The following is a 16716-nucleotide window of genomic DNA, read 5'->3' as shown; positions in this document are numbered from 1 at the left end:
CATGACAAGTTGCAGGTCAAGTTCAATTTTCACGATTTAGCTTTTCTCTTTGTTCAGTTAAAGCCCTTTCCCTAGAATTAAATTTTTGATGAAATAATTATTAATTAGTAGATTTATTTTCAAAGGGAAATAACTCATTTTTTAAAAGACAAAATGACATTTTGGATTTTTTTCCTTTTCTTTGGTAAATTGTTTGAAGAATTTAGTGGTAGGTTTGTTTGTCATTCTTGAAGATATTGATTTGATAATTAGTATATAGTTTTATCATGACAAGTTACAGATCAAGATGGAATTTTGTTCCAGTCTGATAATTTTGTGCAGAGTTATGGTCTTTGGACATAGAAAATTCACTTAAATAATCAGTTTTCAACAGTTTTTTATACGACCGCAAAAAAAATTTTGTGGTCGTATATTGGTATGACGTTGGCGTCGTCGTCGTCATCCGAAGACACATTAGTTTTCGCACTCTAACTTTAGTTTAAGTGAATGGATCTCAATGAAATTTTACCATAAGGTTCAATACCACAAAAGGAAGGTGGGGATTGATTTTGGGGGTTATGGTACTAACAGTTAAGGAATTAGGGGCCAAAAAAGGGGCCAAAATAAGCATTTTTGTAACTTCCAGACATAACTTGTGTGTAAGTGTATGGATCTCTCTGACATTGTACCACAAGGTTCCATATCACAAAGGGAATGCTTGGATTGATTTTGGGGGTAATTGCCTCCAAATTTAAGGAATTAGGGACCAAAAAGGGGGAAAAAACAAGCATTTTTCTAGTTTCATGACAATAACTTGTGTGTAAGTGTATGAATCTTTATGAAATTGTACTACAAGGTTCCATATCACAAAGGGAAAGCTTGAATTGAGTTTGGGGATAATTGCTCAAAAGATTTAGGAATTGGGGGCCAAAAAGGGGCAAAAAATAAGATTTTTTCTAGTTTCCAGACAATAACTTGTGTTCAAGTGAATGGATCTCTCTGATATTATACTGCAAGGTACCATACCACAAAGGGTAGGCTGGGTTTGAGTTTGGGGGTAATTGCCCTAAACGTTTAGGAATTTGGGGCCAAAAAACAAGCATTTTTCTAGTTTCCAGACAATAACTTGTGTTCAAGTGTATGGATCTCTCTGATATTATACTGCAAGGTACCATACCACAAAGGAAAGGCTGGAATTGAGTTTGGGGGTGATGCATCATAAGGGGGTTCAAAAAATTTGGGGGGGGGGGGGATTTTTTTCTTCCTTTTTTTTCTTTAAAATTTTCCATTTTAAATTGGTTATTTCTGATTTATATATAAAAGCAAATAATAATGATATGGTTTGAATAGGTAAATTAAAAATTTTTAAGTTCTTTGACCACTTTCATTTTGTGTCAGAAACCTATGCTGTGTCAAATATTTAATTACAATCCAAATTCAGTGCTGTATCAAGCTTGAATGTTGTGTCCATACTTGCCCCAACTGTTCAGGGTTCGACCTCTGTGGTCGTATCAAGCTGCGCCCCAGCAGAGCATTTTATTTCATCATGCTTGAAGATTTTGACTTGATATTTTTATGTAGTTTACACCATGACAAGTTATAGATCAAGTTAGAATTACGTTCCATTACAATGAATTTGTAACCGGTAGAGGACTATGTATTGCCATGCAATACTCACAGAATGCTTGTTTCTGTTGTTAACAAGATATGAGTTAAATTAAAAAATGCTAGATAATTACTTATCAAAATCAAAATTATACTTCAGGTAACAAAAAAAAAACATTATTTGACCATTGCTAAGCACTATTTTGGTTGCTTAATTGTTGATTAGCATGATATACAATTGAATTACTTTCATTTATTACTGCTTGTTATTCTTATAAACCAATCTGAATTGCTTTTACTCTAATTTGTACAATAAAAAAACAAATGTATTTTTTGTAGTTAAATTTAATTTTATCTTTTTTGGCTGTTGCTATGCTCAATATGAACTTCTTAAAAAAAGAATAATGATGACTCAGACATCATTTATGAATGAAAAATCATTTATGGCAGCTAAATCATCAAACATTGCTATATTTATACCCCATATGGCAGAAATTACAAATTTTTGAACCGTTGCTAGGCAATATTTTTGTTTCTAGGTTGCTGATAGCATTTAATAATCTGAAGTTGAAGTGAATATTCATTTGCAACTTTAAGTTATTTATAAAAAAAACAATACTATTTTGAATTATGCTAATTTGTAATGAGAAAGCAATGCATAAGTGATAATTTGGCTATTTAATAAAACCGTTGCTAAGCAACCTTTCTTTCACCAGAACACAAAACAATCATTGTTTTGTCTAGTTTCTATACAAAGGCTATCAATGATCTATATATAAACTTTTTCGGGAAGGGGCCAAAAACACCCCTTATCATACCTTGTCCTTTGGGTAGCGTCACTTTTACAGTTCTTGAGTTATGTCCCTTTATAACATTATATGCAAGCGGGGGCATCATCTGTGTCCCATCGACACATTCCCCATTTATTAAAGATTTATTATGGTTTCATTTTTACCAAAGAGCACAAATATGTTTTAATACAGTATTTAGAATTGCTCTCTGGTTTATAATTGGTTTGGAAATTTTGTTAAACATGTTTGGAAAGTGATGGAAAACTTATTGAAAAATGGAATAGAAAAGGTATATGAACCATAAGTCAGTACTACTGTCCCAATGGTCATCCATTTTTCATGAGAATGCCCTTTTCATAAATGTTAGTATTCTGTTAATTTCATTGAAAAAATAGAATTTAAGATAAAAAGGGGAGTAACTCTAAAATCAAGAGTGGGCATTAACATCATGATGCAAGATAAAAAAAAAATTCTTGTAAATTAAAGAATGACACATGATCATGTTAACACCAATGAAAGAGTTGAATTTATATTTGTTATTCCAGGTGCTGACTGGTTGCTGTGTGATATAGAGAATGGTGGTGACCTTGGCAGTAAAAAAGGGTGTAACTTACCAGGAACACCTGTTGATTTACCTGCTGTTTCAGAAAAAGACAAAAAGGATCTTCAGTTTGGTGTGGACCAGGGGGTTAGTGTTGTACAAAATTTATACATCAACACACATGTATAGATCATTTCTTGACATAAAAAATATTGATTAAAGATAGCAGGCGTATAATTTGGTACGCCAGACTCAAGTTTCATCTACATAAGACTCATAAGCATATGAAACTGGTTAATATAAGTTGACAGCTTGTTTCCGGATCCTATTAACTATTCAAATATATGAATGTTTAGGCCAAATTGTGAATATTATTTTACTTGAATTAAATATATAGAATATGTTTACACTAACATATTAAAATGCTTTCATAGAAAAGGACTGAATTAAGGAACTGGAAGCATTTTATACCTTCCAAATTTAAAAAACTTATTAAAAAATGCGTAAAATATAGCGTTTACCTTGTGGAATTATTTATTGATATAAATGATAAAGATAAGGTATGCTTACCAATGAGAAAACTATCCACCGAAGGACAAAGTTGTAAACGACTACAGGTGTTAGTGCGGCCTTTAACATTGAGCAAACCCGTACTATATTGTAAGCTATAAAGAGACCCAGGATAAGAAAATGTAAACCTTCAAAAGAGAGAACTATTGGTCTGATTACAGCCTTAAACAAAAACCAATAATGGCTACCAACTACAAATTCAGACTACAGGCTCATGATTTTGGATGGGGACTTAAAAAGTGGCTGGTTATGCATGTTTTAAAACAGTCAACCCTCTGTAACCTTGGACAGAGTTGTAAGAGAACATTATCAGTATCAACTGTAAAATAAAGTTGAAACAGGCTTAGCTCTTCAGATTATTACATGTACTAAGAAGTACACTAAGTACTGATCTGAGAGTACTCACAGTTACTGAAAGCTAGCAAATAAATAGACTATGTTTCCCAGACTAAAGTATAAATTGGTATGCTTTAATTGGAAAAGGAGTGATTAATTTGATAGGTTCACAATTTGTCAGAGTAAAGTATTAAGTTATTTGCAAATGTAAATACCCATCTGATTGAGGTAATTTTTTTTCTATTTTGAAAAGGCTATGCAGGTAAATGTTTTTAAAAAATCAAAAATTAAAAAAATGAATTGTTTATTTTTACAGGTAGACATGGTGTTTGCTTCATTTATAAGAAGTGCATCTCATATCAAAGAAATCCGTGATCTTCTGGGAGACAAGGGAAAACATATTAGGATTATCGCTAAAATAGAAAACCATGAAGGTGTGGCAAAGTAAGTTGGTAGATTATCGCTAAAATAGAAAACCATGAAGGTGTGGCAAAGTAAGTTGGTAGATTATCGCTAAAATAGAAAACCATGAAGGTGTGGCAAAGTAAGTTGGTAGATTATCGCTAAAATAGAAAACCATGAAGGTGTGGCAAAGTAGGTCGGTAGATTATTGTAAAAATAGAAAACCATGAAAGTGTAGCAAAGTAAGTCGGTAGATCATTGCTAAAATAGAAAACCATGAAGGTGTGGCAAAGTAAGTTGGTAGATGATGGCTAAAATAGAAATGAAGGGTAAAAAGTGAGTCGCCATTGCTTATTGCTAAAATGAAAAGCTGTGAAGTGGTTTCAAAGTGATATAAAAGTAAACAAAAATGTTGTATAATTGCATTGAGACAAGTATCCAACAGAGAAAAAAAGACAAGGATGTAAACAAATAATAGGTCATGGTTCAGCCTTCAAAAATGAGCAAATTCATATGATGAAGTAAAATTACTTGTTTTTACTAACTAAGTATATACAAACAATTTAAGTTGGTTATGAAAACATCACTATACAAAATTAATTATATAGGTATTAATGATTTATATTTTAGATTTGATGAAATTTTAGAGGCAGTAGATGGTATTATGGTAGCCAGAGGAGATTTGGGAATTGAAATTCCACCAGAAAAAGTTTTCTTAGCACAGAAAATGATGATTGGGAGATGTAATAGGGCAGGAAAACCAGTTATATGTGCAACTCAGGTAATCCACAGAGAAATTCCCCTGTATAACAGAGTTCATACAGATATATACATTATAACCTTTAAGTCACAGGTTCAGAAGGCTATTGTCCATGAAATTTGGTGAAAATTTTGTAGTTGTTCCATAGTTAATAGTAGGAAGCCATTAGAATCTTCTGACTACAAATTTTGAACATGCTATCTCTAAATGTTAATTGTTATTAATCTGAAGTGATGTCACCCTGTGTTAATTGTTATTAACCTGAAGTGATGTCACCCTATGTTAATTGTTATTAACCTGAAGTGATGTCACCATATCAGGACACACTATTAAGACTCGGACCCAGTCATTCTCCTAAATGCTGTATACTTGGAAAAGAAGCAGTTAAAACTGATGCTTATAACTTTGTGTTGCTCAAGCCAGGGATTAAACTCATAGCTTGTTACACTCCAAGCTAGCATGCTTCCACTAGACCACTTAGACGGTAAAATAAAAACATGCATTGTATAGATAGTTGTCAGACAAGAAATATTCTAGAATATTTTCAGTGGTTGCCAGATTTCTTGCTGTAACTTTAAGTTCAGAGATTTATTTTATTCTTATAGGTTTATTGTTATACAATTACTGTCTTTTAATGATGTAAATATGTGGTTTTATTCACTAAAAAAAGATGATATTCACTGAGGCAATATCAGTTTTTCAAAAGTCAATTTAACCACATATTTGTCAAAACAAAAGACAGTAGTTGTTTTATTCCTTATTTAGACAATTATTGTGACAATTATTTTTATCGAAACCAATTGCGCATCAAGCATTTTACCATAATTATACATGTAAAAGCATGTGACGCTTAAATAGCACTAAATAAAATTTTTCTTCAAGTGAATATGCTGTTTAACTCAAAGTCCAATTTGTGTAGAAAAACCTACTAATATAATACCAATGTGAAATAATGTGTATTATTGAAAAAATACATTTTTTGATATCTGCTTCTTTGTATCCCCTCTACAGGAGGTTTTACAAAATCTTTTCTGTACATTTTATGTTTCAAAAGAATAGGTCTCTTATTTTATTTAGAATATCAGAGTCCCATAATAAGGTCCTGTAAATGGTAAAATGATATTTTGTATATCCCATGTCGATTTATTTCAGATGTTAGAAAGTATGGTTAAGAAACCTCGTCCGACCAGAGCAGAGACAAGTGATGTAGCCAATGCTGTCTTAGATGGAGCTGATTGTGTCATGTTGTCAGGGGAGACAGCAAAGGGAGATTATCCATTAGAAGCAGTCCAAATAATGCACAAGGTGATAGTCATTGAATTAATATGTCTTAATTGTTGTTTTGTCTTGTCCTTGATATAGGTTTTCATCTATTTGAACAAATGCCAATTCTAGAGACATCAAAAGGCAGATTTTATTAATCTTTTGTGCCTGACATGTTGAATTTGATGGCCAAATCCAGTTGTTTTTTGTAGATCAGTACAAATCACAGCATTATTCTGTCAGATGTTGAGAAGTTGAATCCAGTATTTTACAAATAGTTGTTTTGTCTTTAAAGAATTTTGTTTGCACAGACTTTGACTTTCTTAAAACATGTATGTTTAATGAAAATAAGTATTTTTGTCACACTTTTCTTGAGTACTGCTGAAAAGAGTGACTTCATTTTTGGTCACCAGCTTGATAACCACTTTTTTATATGTCAGATACCTATTTACTGTTTTATGATTTTTTGAATTAACGAGTTGGGTATGCTTAGCACTACAGGTTGTATATTCTTGTGTTTTTATCATTACAGATCATTACAGAAGCTGGGTTAACAGTATTTAAAATCCTATTTTCTTTTCGTTACAGATCTGCAGAGAAGCTAAATCAGCAGTATTTTACAACTTGTTATATTATTTTACAGATCTGCAGAGAAGCTGAATCAACAGTATTTTACAACTTGTTATATTATTACAGATCCGTAGAGAAACTGAATCAGCAGTATTTTACATATTGTTATATTATTTTACAGATCTGCAGAGAAGCTGAATCAGCAGTATTTTACAAGTTTGTTATATTATTTTACAGATCTGCAGAGAAGCTGAATCAGCAGTATTTTACAACTTGTTATATTATTACAGATCTGTAAAGAAACTGAATCAGCAGTATTTTACATCTTGTTATATTATTACAGATCTGTAGAGAAGCTGAATCAGCAGTACTTTACAACTTGTTATATTATTACAGATCTGTAGAGAAACTGAATCAGCAGTATTTTACAACTTGTTATATTATTACAGATCTGTAGAGAAACTGAATCAACAGTATTTTACAACTTGTTATATTATTTTACAGATCTTTAGAGAAGCTGAATCAGCAGTATTTTACAACTTGTTATATTATTACAGATCTGTAGAGAAACTGAATCAGCAGTATTTTACAACTTGTTATATTATTACAGATCTGTAGAGAAACTGAATCAACAGTATTTTACAACTTGTTATATTATTTTACAGATCTGTAGAGAAGCTGAATCAGCAGTATTTTACAACTTGTTATATTATTTTACAGATCTGTAGAGAAACTGAATCAGCAGTATTTTTCATCTTGTTATATTATTACAGATCTGTAGAGAAGCTGAATCAGCAGTATTTCACACCCAGTTGTTTGAAGAGTTGAGGAAACACACACCTACACCAACAGAACCTACACACACTGTTGCTATAGCTGCTGTTGAAGCTTCATTTAAATGTATGGCTGCTGCTATCATTGTCATTACTACTTCTGGAAGGTTGGTTATTATCAATTTAATGTTCACTTTATTGTAACAAACATTTTATAGTCACAAACAACAAATTAATTTGTAATACTTAAAAAAAAGTGTTGATATGTATAAAAAATAAATCAAAATGATGAAACGTTTACAAAAATATAGTTTGCACTAAGTACTGGAAAGGAGTAAATTCAGTCATGGCCATTTTAGGTTCTCATCGAACATACTCCTTTACAATTTTGTTACGTTTATATTTTATTTTAAAAATGTGATTGGGTAAGTATTAAATTGTTGAGAACTTTCATTTTAAATTTTGGTTGCATGATTTGTATACATCATGTTTACAAAATTGTTCTCTATATAGGTACTTGAACTGTTTCCTGTGTAGATATGATCAGAATCATTTTGATGCTGCATTCTATTTATTTCTCACCTTTGAAAAGTGCTTGAATAATTCAAGTTATCCATGAGATAGATTCAGAGTCTGAGATATGGTATCATACAATAGAAACGTGTTCAATATGTCAAAATCATAATCGGTAAGAGTCTAGACAAGTTGTGAATACATTTAACAGACTATTATCAATATTGTGTAAAGAAAAAATTAAGATATAAATATAGATGACCACTGACAAGGTTCTTGACATGAAGAGACAAAGAGAGACATGTAGAGAAAAGGAGGACATGTAGACACAAAGAGAGACATGAAGAGACAAGGAAAAAATGTAGAGACAAAGAGAGACAAGGAAGAGGTGTAGAGACAAAGATATACATATTGACAAAGAGAGACATGTAGAGACTCTTTGGTCAGGTTGTTGTCTCTTTGATTTTACAAAAAGAGGCATGTAGAGACAAGGAAGACATGTAGAGACAAAGAGAGACATGTGGAAACAGAGAGAAATGTAGAGACAAAGAGAGACATGCAGTGATGAGGAAGACGTGCGGAGACAAAGAGAGACATGGCGAGACTAAGAAGACATGTGGAGACAAAAACAGATGTAGAGACAAAGAGAGACATGGCCAGACTAAGAAGACATGTGGAGACAAAAACAGATGTAGAGACAAGGAAGACATGTAGAGACGCAAAGAGAAGAGTAGAGACAAAGAGAGACATGTATAGAGAAAGAATTCTTTTTCTTGGACAAAAATCAAATATTTCTAATGGCGTCTGTAAATAGGGAGGTTGGGGTTGTTATGAAATTTTATAAAGGGAAGTAATTATTATATCGTTGATCTGCTTTTTTAAAAGGAATAATTATTATATTGTAGATCTGCTCACTTGATCTCTGCCTACCGTCCACGTTGTCCTATACTTGCTATTACAAGAAATGCACAGACAGCACGACAGGGTCATCTTTGGAGAGGCATATTCCCAATACATTATAACGGTAAGTTATATCATTTCAGGTAATCCTTTAGACACAGGTAAGTGGAGTAGTAAATATCTATTACGCTAGACTAGGGCACAATAAAACTTTACTAAGTGTTGGGGAGCAGTACAAAATTTAGGCTCAAAACACCAAAATCAGTATTTTGGTTGGTTGATTTTTATGGTCGCAAGGTTAGGTTGAAAGAGCTTAAAATATTCAGTTGCCTTCATTCGTTTATGTTTTGATTTCAAAGGAGCCACTGAAATTAACAGTTGGAACAATGAAAATTGGGTAAAATTACATGTGAAGCAACCAGAGTTTCTGTGTTCACTGGAACTAGGAACACTCTTGATTCTAGGTTTTTATCAAAATCAGAATGTGACATGTAATAGGGAAAATTATTTTTTTTGTGAAACAACCCTGAAGATATATTTAGCTGTAGTTCCACTATGTGCTCATGTAAGATATACCCCCCCCCCCCCCCCCCCCCCGCCCCCAATTTTTTTTATATGGAATGTATCTGGAACAAAAAAAACTAAATCAAATTTGACTCAGATAAAACAAATGGAAAAGAAAAGTTAGTTTTAGTCTGGACAAAGATTGCTTTAATTGGTGTATGTTTCTAGTAATGCTTAAATTTAGCAAAATCTGTACCTTTCACACCTTTCACATTTATTAAAAATATTTGTGAAATTTTAATCTATAAAGTTAAACAAGCTTTTTTGTTTGTTTTCTTATTCATTATTGTAATATTATCATGGAAAGCACACGCAGCAAAAAAGATGTTTCATTTTATTAGGAAATGTTTTTAAAAATTTGGAATGCTTCACAATTGTTGTCTGCCAATGAAAATTACCGAATCTTACAAAACATCAACTGTGGATTCATTATTATTCGTGGATTCCAATTTTCTTGAATTTCGTGAGTATAGGTAAATCACAAATTTAAATGTTCAACAAAATACAAATTTTCTATTGGGTTCTATGCAGACTTTGGAAAAAATATGAAATCAATTATCCACAAACATAAAATTTTCCTCAATCCACAAAAATGAGTAATCACCAAAATAAATGAATCCACAGTATTTATTTAATCACTTCTGATCACAAAGTAGCTTGTTGACATCTGCATGTTGCATGTGGAAGGTGAAGGGTACAAATAGCACTGCTGCAGTCATCAAACATTTACTTTACATTCTGTCAATCATAAATCCTTGTAGAAAAGCTTTAAGGATGTACATTTATAGTAGTAAATGAACAATAACAGACTTTCTATATAAAAATAAGGATATGTGGTTTGATTGCCATTAAACAACTAGGCACAAGAGTTTTTAATTTTTTATGCCCGGCATTAAGTGTAACCCTTGTCCGTCTGTACGTCTCAAAAATAGTTTCCATTCTCTATCTTTAGTTTGCCTCAACCAAATGTTATGAAACTTACACACAGCACATAATTTTGAATTAAGATTAATTGTAGTTTGTTTAAGTCCAGTGGCAAATATTTCATGCATGTTCAGGACTAGAAAGAATTTAGAATCAATGACAGAATTAAAGTTAGTAAGTAAAAGTTTGATGACTGCATTACAATGTTTACACGCTTCCCTCAATGAATATATAGCTTGGCTATAGCATGCTTTTTACCTTATACTGCTTTGAATGTTTTCATAGTACTGCTTAGAAATCAGATATGCTCTTGCTCTGAAGTAACGACCTTTTAACCAATGTGAAACTTGATCTGTAAACTAACTAATTTTTGCCAGCATTTTATTTATGCGACGTTTATCAAGTAGAAAAGTTACACAAATTTAAATTTTTGTGAATATGTCAAACTAGGATCTTCCATTATATGGAAACATCAACATAAGAAATATCATAAAATAAGTTGCTTTGAAGTTGACCAGAAAAAATAGAAGGCAAAAAAGTATCTGCAAAAATAAGTTGGTTTACAGTAACAAGAATAATTTGAAGTAATAGAAGGTTTTCCTTCTACTTAGAATGAAATACACTTAAAAATTTACAATCAATATTGGCATAATTTTCTTTATTGATGCAAAAAAAAATGTTTATTTTATCAGTTTCAACAATGTATTTTTGGTAAAAAGAAAATATCAAATTGCTGACATTTCATTTAAAATAGCTAACATTTTACATCTGTCATTTACAATGTTTTAGTCAACAAATTTGAAAATTTTATTACTTTAATATAATTCAATGGCAAATTGCAAACCTTCTCATGCTCAGATATATCTTCTGAATTTATGCATCTTGTATATAAAAAAAAAAACACAATTAGTTTCACATTGGTTCATTTTATAACCTCCACCTTGCATGCTTGTGTTTGCTTTATTTGTACACAGAACCCAGAACAGAAGGTGGTTGGGCTGAGGACATGGATAAAAGGATATACAAGGGACTCTCTGTAGGAAGGCTCAGGAAGTTTATCAAGACAGGAGATCCTATTATTATTGTTACAGGCTGGAAATGTGGCAGTGGATATACAAACACAATGAGAATAATAAGCACTCCCTCCAAAGAGGGGGATCCCATCGTTGGAACACCAGTCATATCAGACTATAACGATTAACTATTTAGTTAACTCTCTGTCAAAGAAATGTTGAACATTCTCAAGACCTTAGTGCAAATGTTGACAATCTGTTGAAAAATTTTCTTGATTTGTGTTGATCATCAGCAGCTCTACAAAGTGGAGAATGATACACACTACCTCATACATTGTCATATTTATTTATTAATTTGTGCCAAAGGAATAATCAAACATAATATGGCCTTACTGCTGCTGCTTTATCAACTCACTTGTTTGTTATTAAAAAGAAAAAAAAATCTTTTTATTTCTTTTGTCCTGTTATATCACCCTATTAGGGGAAGAGTGCATGGTTTCAGATTTATCAGTAATTTGTGCAATCCACACCAAAAAATGGATACCAGTGATTCTTTTATCCATAAATATGTGTATGCCCCTGGTAAAAAGATATTTGGGGCCGTTTTGTTTTACTTCAGACTTGTCTTTTTCTGCTTTAAGATGTATTGGGTCTTAAAACAATAGAACATTTTCATACTTTGCCAAATTGTAGTTTATATCAATCTTTATTCAAAAATAATTTAAAAACTATGGGTCCTTAGGCTTTTATTACAAGCTACAGCTTTTGCCAAATTGACAGATTTCGTAAGAATTATATATGGAAAAAACATGTTTTTGTGTGAATAGAAAGAAAACTCAATAATAGAATTTTAAAAAAAAATATTAGAAAATACCTCTTATAAATTTGCCTTAAGAAAATAAAAAGAGAAATTGGTGTTTGAAGTCAGTGCTAATGTCCCGTGAATTGGTGTCATTGACCCGTCTTTCTGTCACTTTCCTGTCCATGATTCACCCCATAGTATTCATGATTTGAAAATATTCAAATGGTGGTGATTTTAGAAATAAACTGGTCATACTAAAACAGCTTTTTGTTTTTCCTTTTGAAAACTATAGACATTGTCTTGCAAATTAGAGAATTCCATTGTTTGATTTGGCAAGACCTCTCTTCTTTTATTTCAAATTGGTAAATACCAATGATGGAAATCATGAGACCCCCCCCCCCCCCAAAAAAAAATAAAATTGTGAGAAGGTGCCAAGAGCAAAGAAACATGGATTGATAGTAGTTGGCAGAACAATAAGTATGGAAAGGTTTGAAATTTTGAAAATGTAAGTTAGCATTTAGTTGACATTAAATTTTCTGTTAATCTTTTTCTTTTACGGTTTCATAAGTTGACATTGTTTATTGTTGCATGTTGCTTTTTCATTGCTTTTCATTGTGCTATGTTTATTATTATTTATTGTCTAAACTTGCTTTACCGGTAAGCTTTTTATTCTTCTGATATAGATTTTTAGATTTTATATATTTGAATTACAAACATAAACTAATATTCTGTTACTGTAAATTTGGAAATTATTGTGATGTTTTTATTATTGCGAAAAAATGCTACAGTGTTGTAATCGTAATAATTGAAACTCGCATTTTGGAAAATTTATACGAATGCAGCAGGATTTTTCTCATTATCGTAAAAATTAAAATCGCATTTTGGTGTAAAATGACTAAATGGCAATAATAAATGTACACAATAATTTCTGAATTATGCAATATTCCATAAGCAGGAATCCAAAAATCTTTGGTTTAGTCCTTTAAAAAAAGAGGGGAGGGTCTTTACTGGATTGAAGGTTAAAAGTAGAGGTAATTTTATCTCCAGTATAAATCTTGTTAAAAAATTTTAATGGTCTAGTCAAGTCTTCATATTACTTGGACTTAATGTTCAGTAAAAATTTAGGCCTTTTGTGTTAAAAATGGGAAGGGTAATTTTTTGTGGTATTTGGCCAAATCCTTTTACAAATATAGTAAAGATAATGTACATAGAAAATTAGTTTTTTTTTCAAATGATAGTGCTGTAAAATTAGTATATGTTTTGGTTGAAAACACTTTGAATGAAAAATAACTTTGACCTTTAAAAGTCACAAAATCCCCCTTCTCCAAAATGCTTTATTAGGATTTTTTTTTCAAAAGGTATTCTTAAACAATGTATTACAACTGACATTTATTTATAGAGTCTGTAATGAGTGAATGGACGGTAGATGTGATCGTAGAATCTATCTATAGAACATTGTATTAATAGCATGATATTCTATTTATAGAGTCTGTTATGAGTGAATGGACAGTAGATGTGGATCGTAGAATCTATCTATAGAACATTGTATTAATAGCATGATATTCTATTTATAGAGTCTGTTATGAGTGAACGGACGGTAGATGTGGATGGTAGAATCTATCTATAGAACATTGTATTAAAAGCATGATATTCTATTTATAGAGTCTGTAATGAGTGAATGGACAGTAGATGTGGATCGTAGAATCTATCTATAGAACATTGTATTAATAGCATGGTATTCTATTTATAGAGTCTGTTATGAGTGAATGGACGGTAGATGTGGATGGTAGAATCTATCTATAGAACATTGTATTAATAGCATGATATTCTATTTATAGAGTCTGTTATGAGTGAATGGACGGTAGATGTGGATGGTAGAATCTATTTATAGAACATTGTATTAATAGCATGATATTCTATTTATAGAGTCTGTTATGAGTGAATGGTCAGTAGATGTGGATGGTAGAATCTATCTATAGAACATTGTATTAATAGCATGATATTCTATTTATAGAGTCTGTTATGAGTGAATGGACGGTAGATGTGGATCGTAGAATCTATCTATAGAACATTGTATTAATAGCATGATATTCTATTTATAGAGTCTGTTATGAGTGAATGGACGGTAGATGTGGATCGTAGAATCTATCTATAGAACATTGTATTAATAGCATGATATTCTATTTATAGAGTCTGTTATGAGTGAATGGACGGTAGATGTGGATCGTAGAATCTATCTATAGAACATTGTATTAATAGCATGATATTCTATTTATAGAGTCTGTTATGAGTGAATGGACGGTAGATGTGGATCGTAGAATCTATCTATAGAACATTGTAATAATAGCATGATATTCTATTTATAGAGTCTGTTATGAGTGAATGGACGGTAGATGTGGATCATAGAATCTATCTATAGAACATTGTATTAATAGCATGATATTCTATTTATAGAGTCTGTTATGAGTGAATGGACGGTAGATGTGGATCGTAGAATCTATCTATAGAACATTGTATTAATAGCATGATATTCTATTTATAGAGTCTGTTATGAGTGAATGGACGGTAGATGTGGATGGTAGAATCTATCTATAGAACATTGTATTAATAGCATGATATTCTATTTATAGAGTCTGTTACGAGTGAATGGACAGTAGATGTGGATCGTAGAATCTATCTATAGAACATTGTATTAATAGCATGATATTCTATTTATAGAGTCTGTTATGAGTGAATGGACGGTAGATGTGGATCGTAGAATCTATATGGGTATCAACGTAGGAATGCTCAGAGGGTTCATCAATCCAGGCAACTCAGTTGTCATAGTAACAGGCTGGAAACCAGGCTCAGGATCCACCAATACAATGAGAGTTATTAATGCCACGGATACCAGACAGAAGGACATGTTAGATCCAATCACAGGAGTATCTAGTGTGCCAAGCTTCAATAAGATAGCATCAGGGGACTCTGTGAAGAGTCTGACAATTTCTGAAGGGAGCTCCAAGTCCATTGATGGAGATGTAAAATTTTTCTAATGTTGTATTCCAAGAACTGAAACTTGTTAAACGGCTACATGGTTATGTACATGGACATGTTATTTATTAACGAGTAGTTTTCTGCGACTGTTTTTTTTTTGCTGATTTTTAATGTATGTTTGTATTAAAGTCAAGTGACGGTTGGTTATGTTGATCATACACTCCCACTACTAAATTGTAATAGCGTAATACTTCTGTGACTCGTTAATATCTCATGATCAAGTTTAATTGTGGAACATTTGGAAATGATATAAGTTTAATTTCAATTTTCTGCAGTAATGGCTAATTTTATTGGTTTGCTTGTAAGATCCAACTTTGCTGTTTGATGCATATTTTTAGAGGAATTTAAGGTTATTAAGATACTTCACTAGTGAAGAAACAATCATTAGTATAATTTGGAAGGTTTATAGTAGTGTCAATATACATGTATTTATAAAATTTGTAAGCTTTAGCCTGCTCAAATTATTTTATTATTTTTTTATAATTAAAAAGGGGGAGGGCTATAGCATGCAGATGTTTTAAAAACTTGATATGTGATTTCTTTTCCAGTAAACAAATTTTAATTTGGTGGGCCTTGCTAATTGAGATATTGCATAATATTTATTTGTAATTTGATATAGAATCTTGTGGTCAACAAATTTTTGGCATGGTTATTTAAAAGTATAGTATATACTTTTAATTACCATTTGTCTTGCTTTTTCTGTAGAATTCAGGTCAAGATGATATTAATACTCAATCACACAAGAGTTACTGCCCCTAAGTAGTGAACAATGTAATTGTTTTTGTTAAGCAGCTATTTTCATGAAACTATGATTTTGATTGTTGTTATTATAAGACTGATTTCTTAATTAGTTATCGTTTTTCTTTTTTCTTTTTCTTTTAGATGTTTTTTTTGCAACAGGCCTTTGTGCTCCTTTCATTGGACATTCCTTGTTTTATATTACCACAAGCAAACCTTATTAAGAATATCACATGATTACTGATTGCCCTGTACAAAGTGTATTACTTTGTTTTGTATATTGTTAAGTGTGTCAGTATATGGAAACCCCCCCCCCCCCCCAAAAAAAAATAAACAACCAAAAAAAACCTTTGAATTACGGTAGGTCAATTAATTATTATAGAATAGCCAGTTGATTTCATTTACAAAAGAATAATGTCTAAATGGTTCATGATTTTTATAGTTGTAAAACTTAATTAATTTATATTGTTGTTTGCAAACTTTTTGTTAAACTTAGTAAGGACTTATATGTAAGAACACTTTTAAAGTGGTGGTTTGTTTTTATGGCTTAAATCATGCCTGAAAATAGTGCTATAAATTATCTCCACATTTTTATATTATATGTTGTATTAGAAAATAAAGTGCTATTTGTTATTA

General features: G+C 31.5%; 1 protein-coding gene across 23 annotated transcripts in view; it reads left to right on the top strand.

The window, feature by feature from the left end:
- The window catches only part of LOC127731718 (pyruvate kinase PKM-like), a 53454-nt gene extending 36738 nt beyond the window's left edge, over window positions 1-16716 (top strand). For 8 of the 23 annotated variants that reach the window (XM_052240535.1, XM_052240539.1, XM_052240538.1 and 5 more), the window contains 7 exons: window positions 2921-3063; window positions 4139-4266; window positions 4855-5005; window positions 6137-6289; window positions 7591-7757; window positions 9009-9127; window positions 15025-16716. In XM_052240535.1, coding sequence (XP_052096495.1) covers window positions 2921-3063; window positions 4139-4266; window positions 4855-5005; window positions 6137-6289; window positions 7591-7757; window positions 9009-9127; window positions 15025-15341 — 1178 coding nt within the window. In that variant the 3' untranslated portion in view covers window positions 15342-16716. The other 15 variants (XM_052240552.1, XM_052240544.1, XM_052240550.1 and 12 more) reach the window with 15 other exon arrangements.

Source organism: Mytilus californianus, unplaced genomic scaffold, assembly GCF_021869535.1.
Source record: "Mytilus californianus isolate M0D057914Y unplaced genomic scaffold, xbMytCali1.0.p SCAF_20, whole genome shotgun sequence".
In the NCBI taxonomy this organism is placed as follows: domain Eukaryota; kingdom Metazoa; phylum Mollusca; class Bivalvia; order Mytilida; family Mytilidae; genus Mytilus; species Mytilus californianus.
The sequence above is the reverse complement of the archived record's forward strand: the minus strand, read 5'-3'. Positions and strand labels throughout refer to the sequence as shown.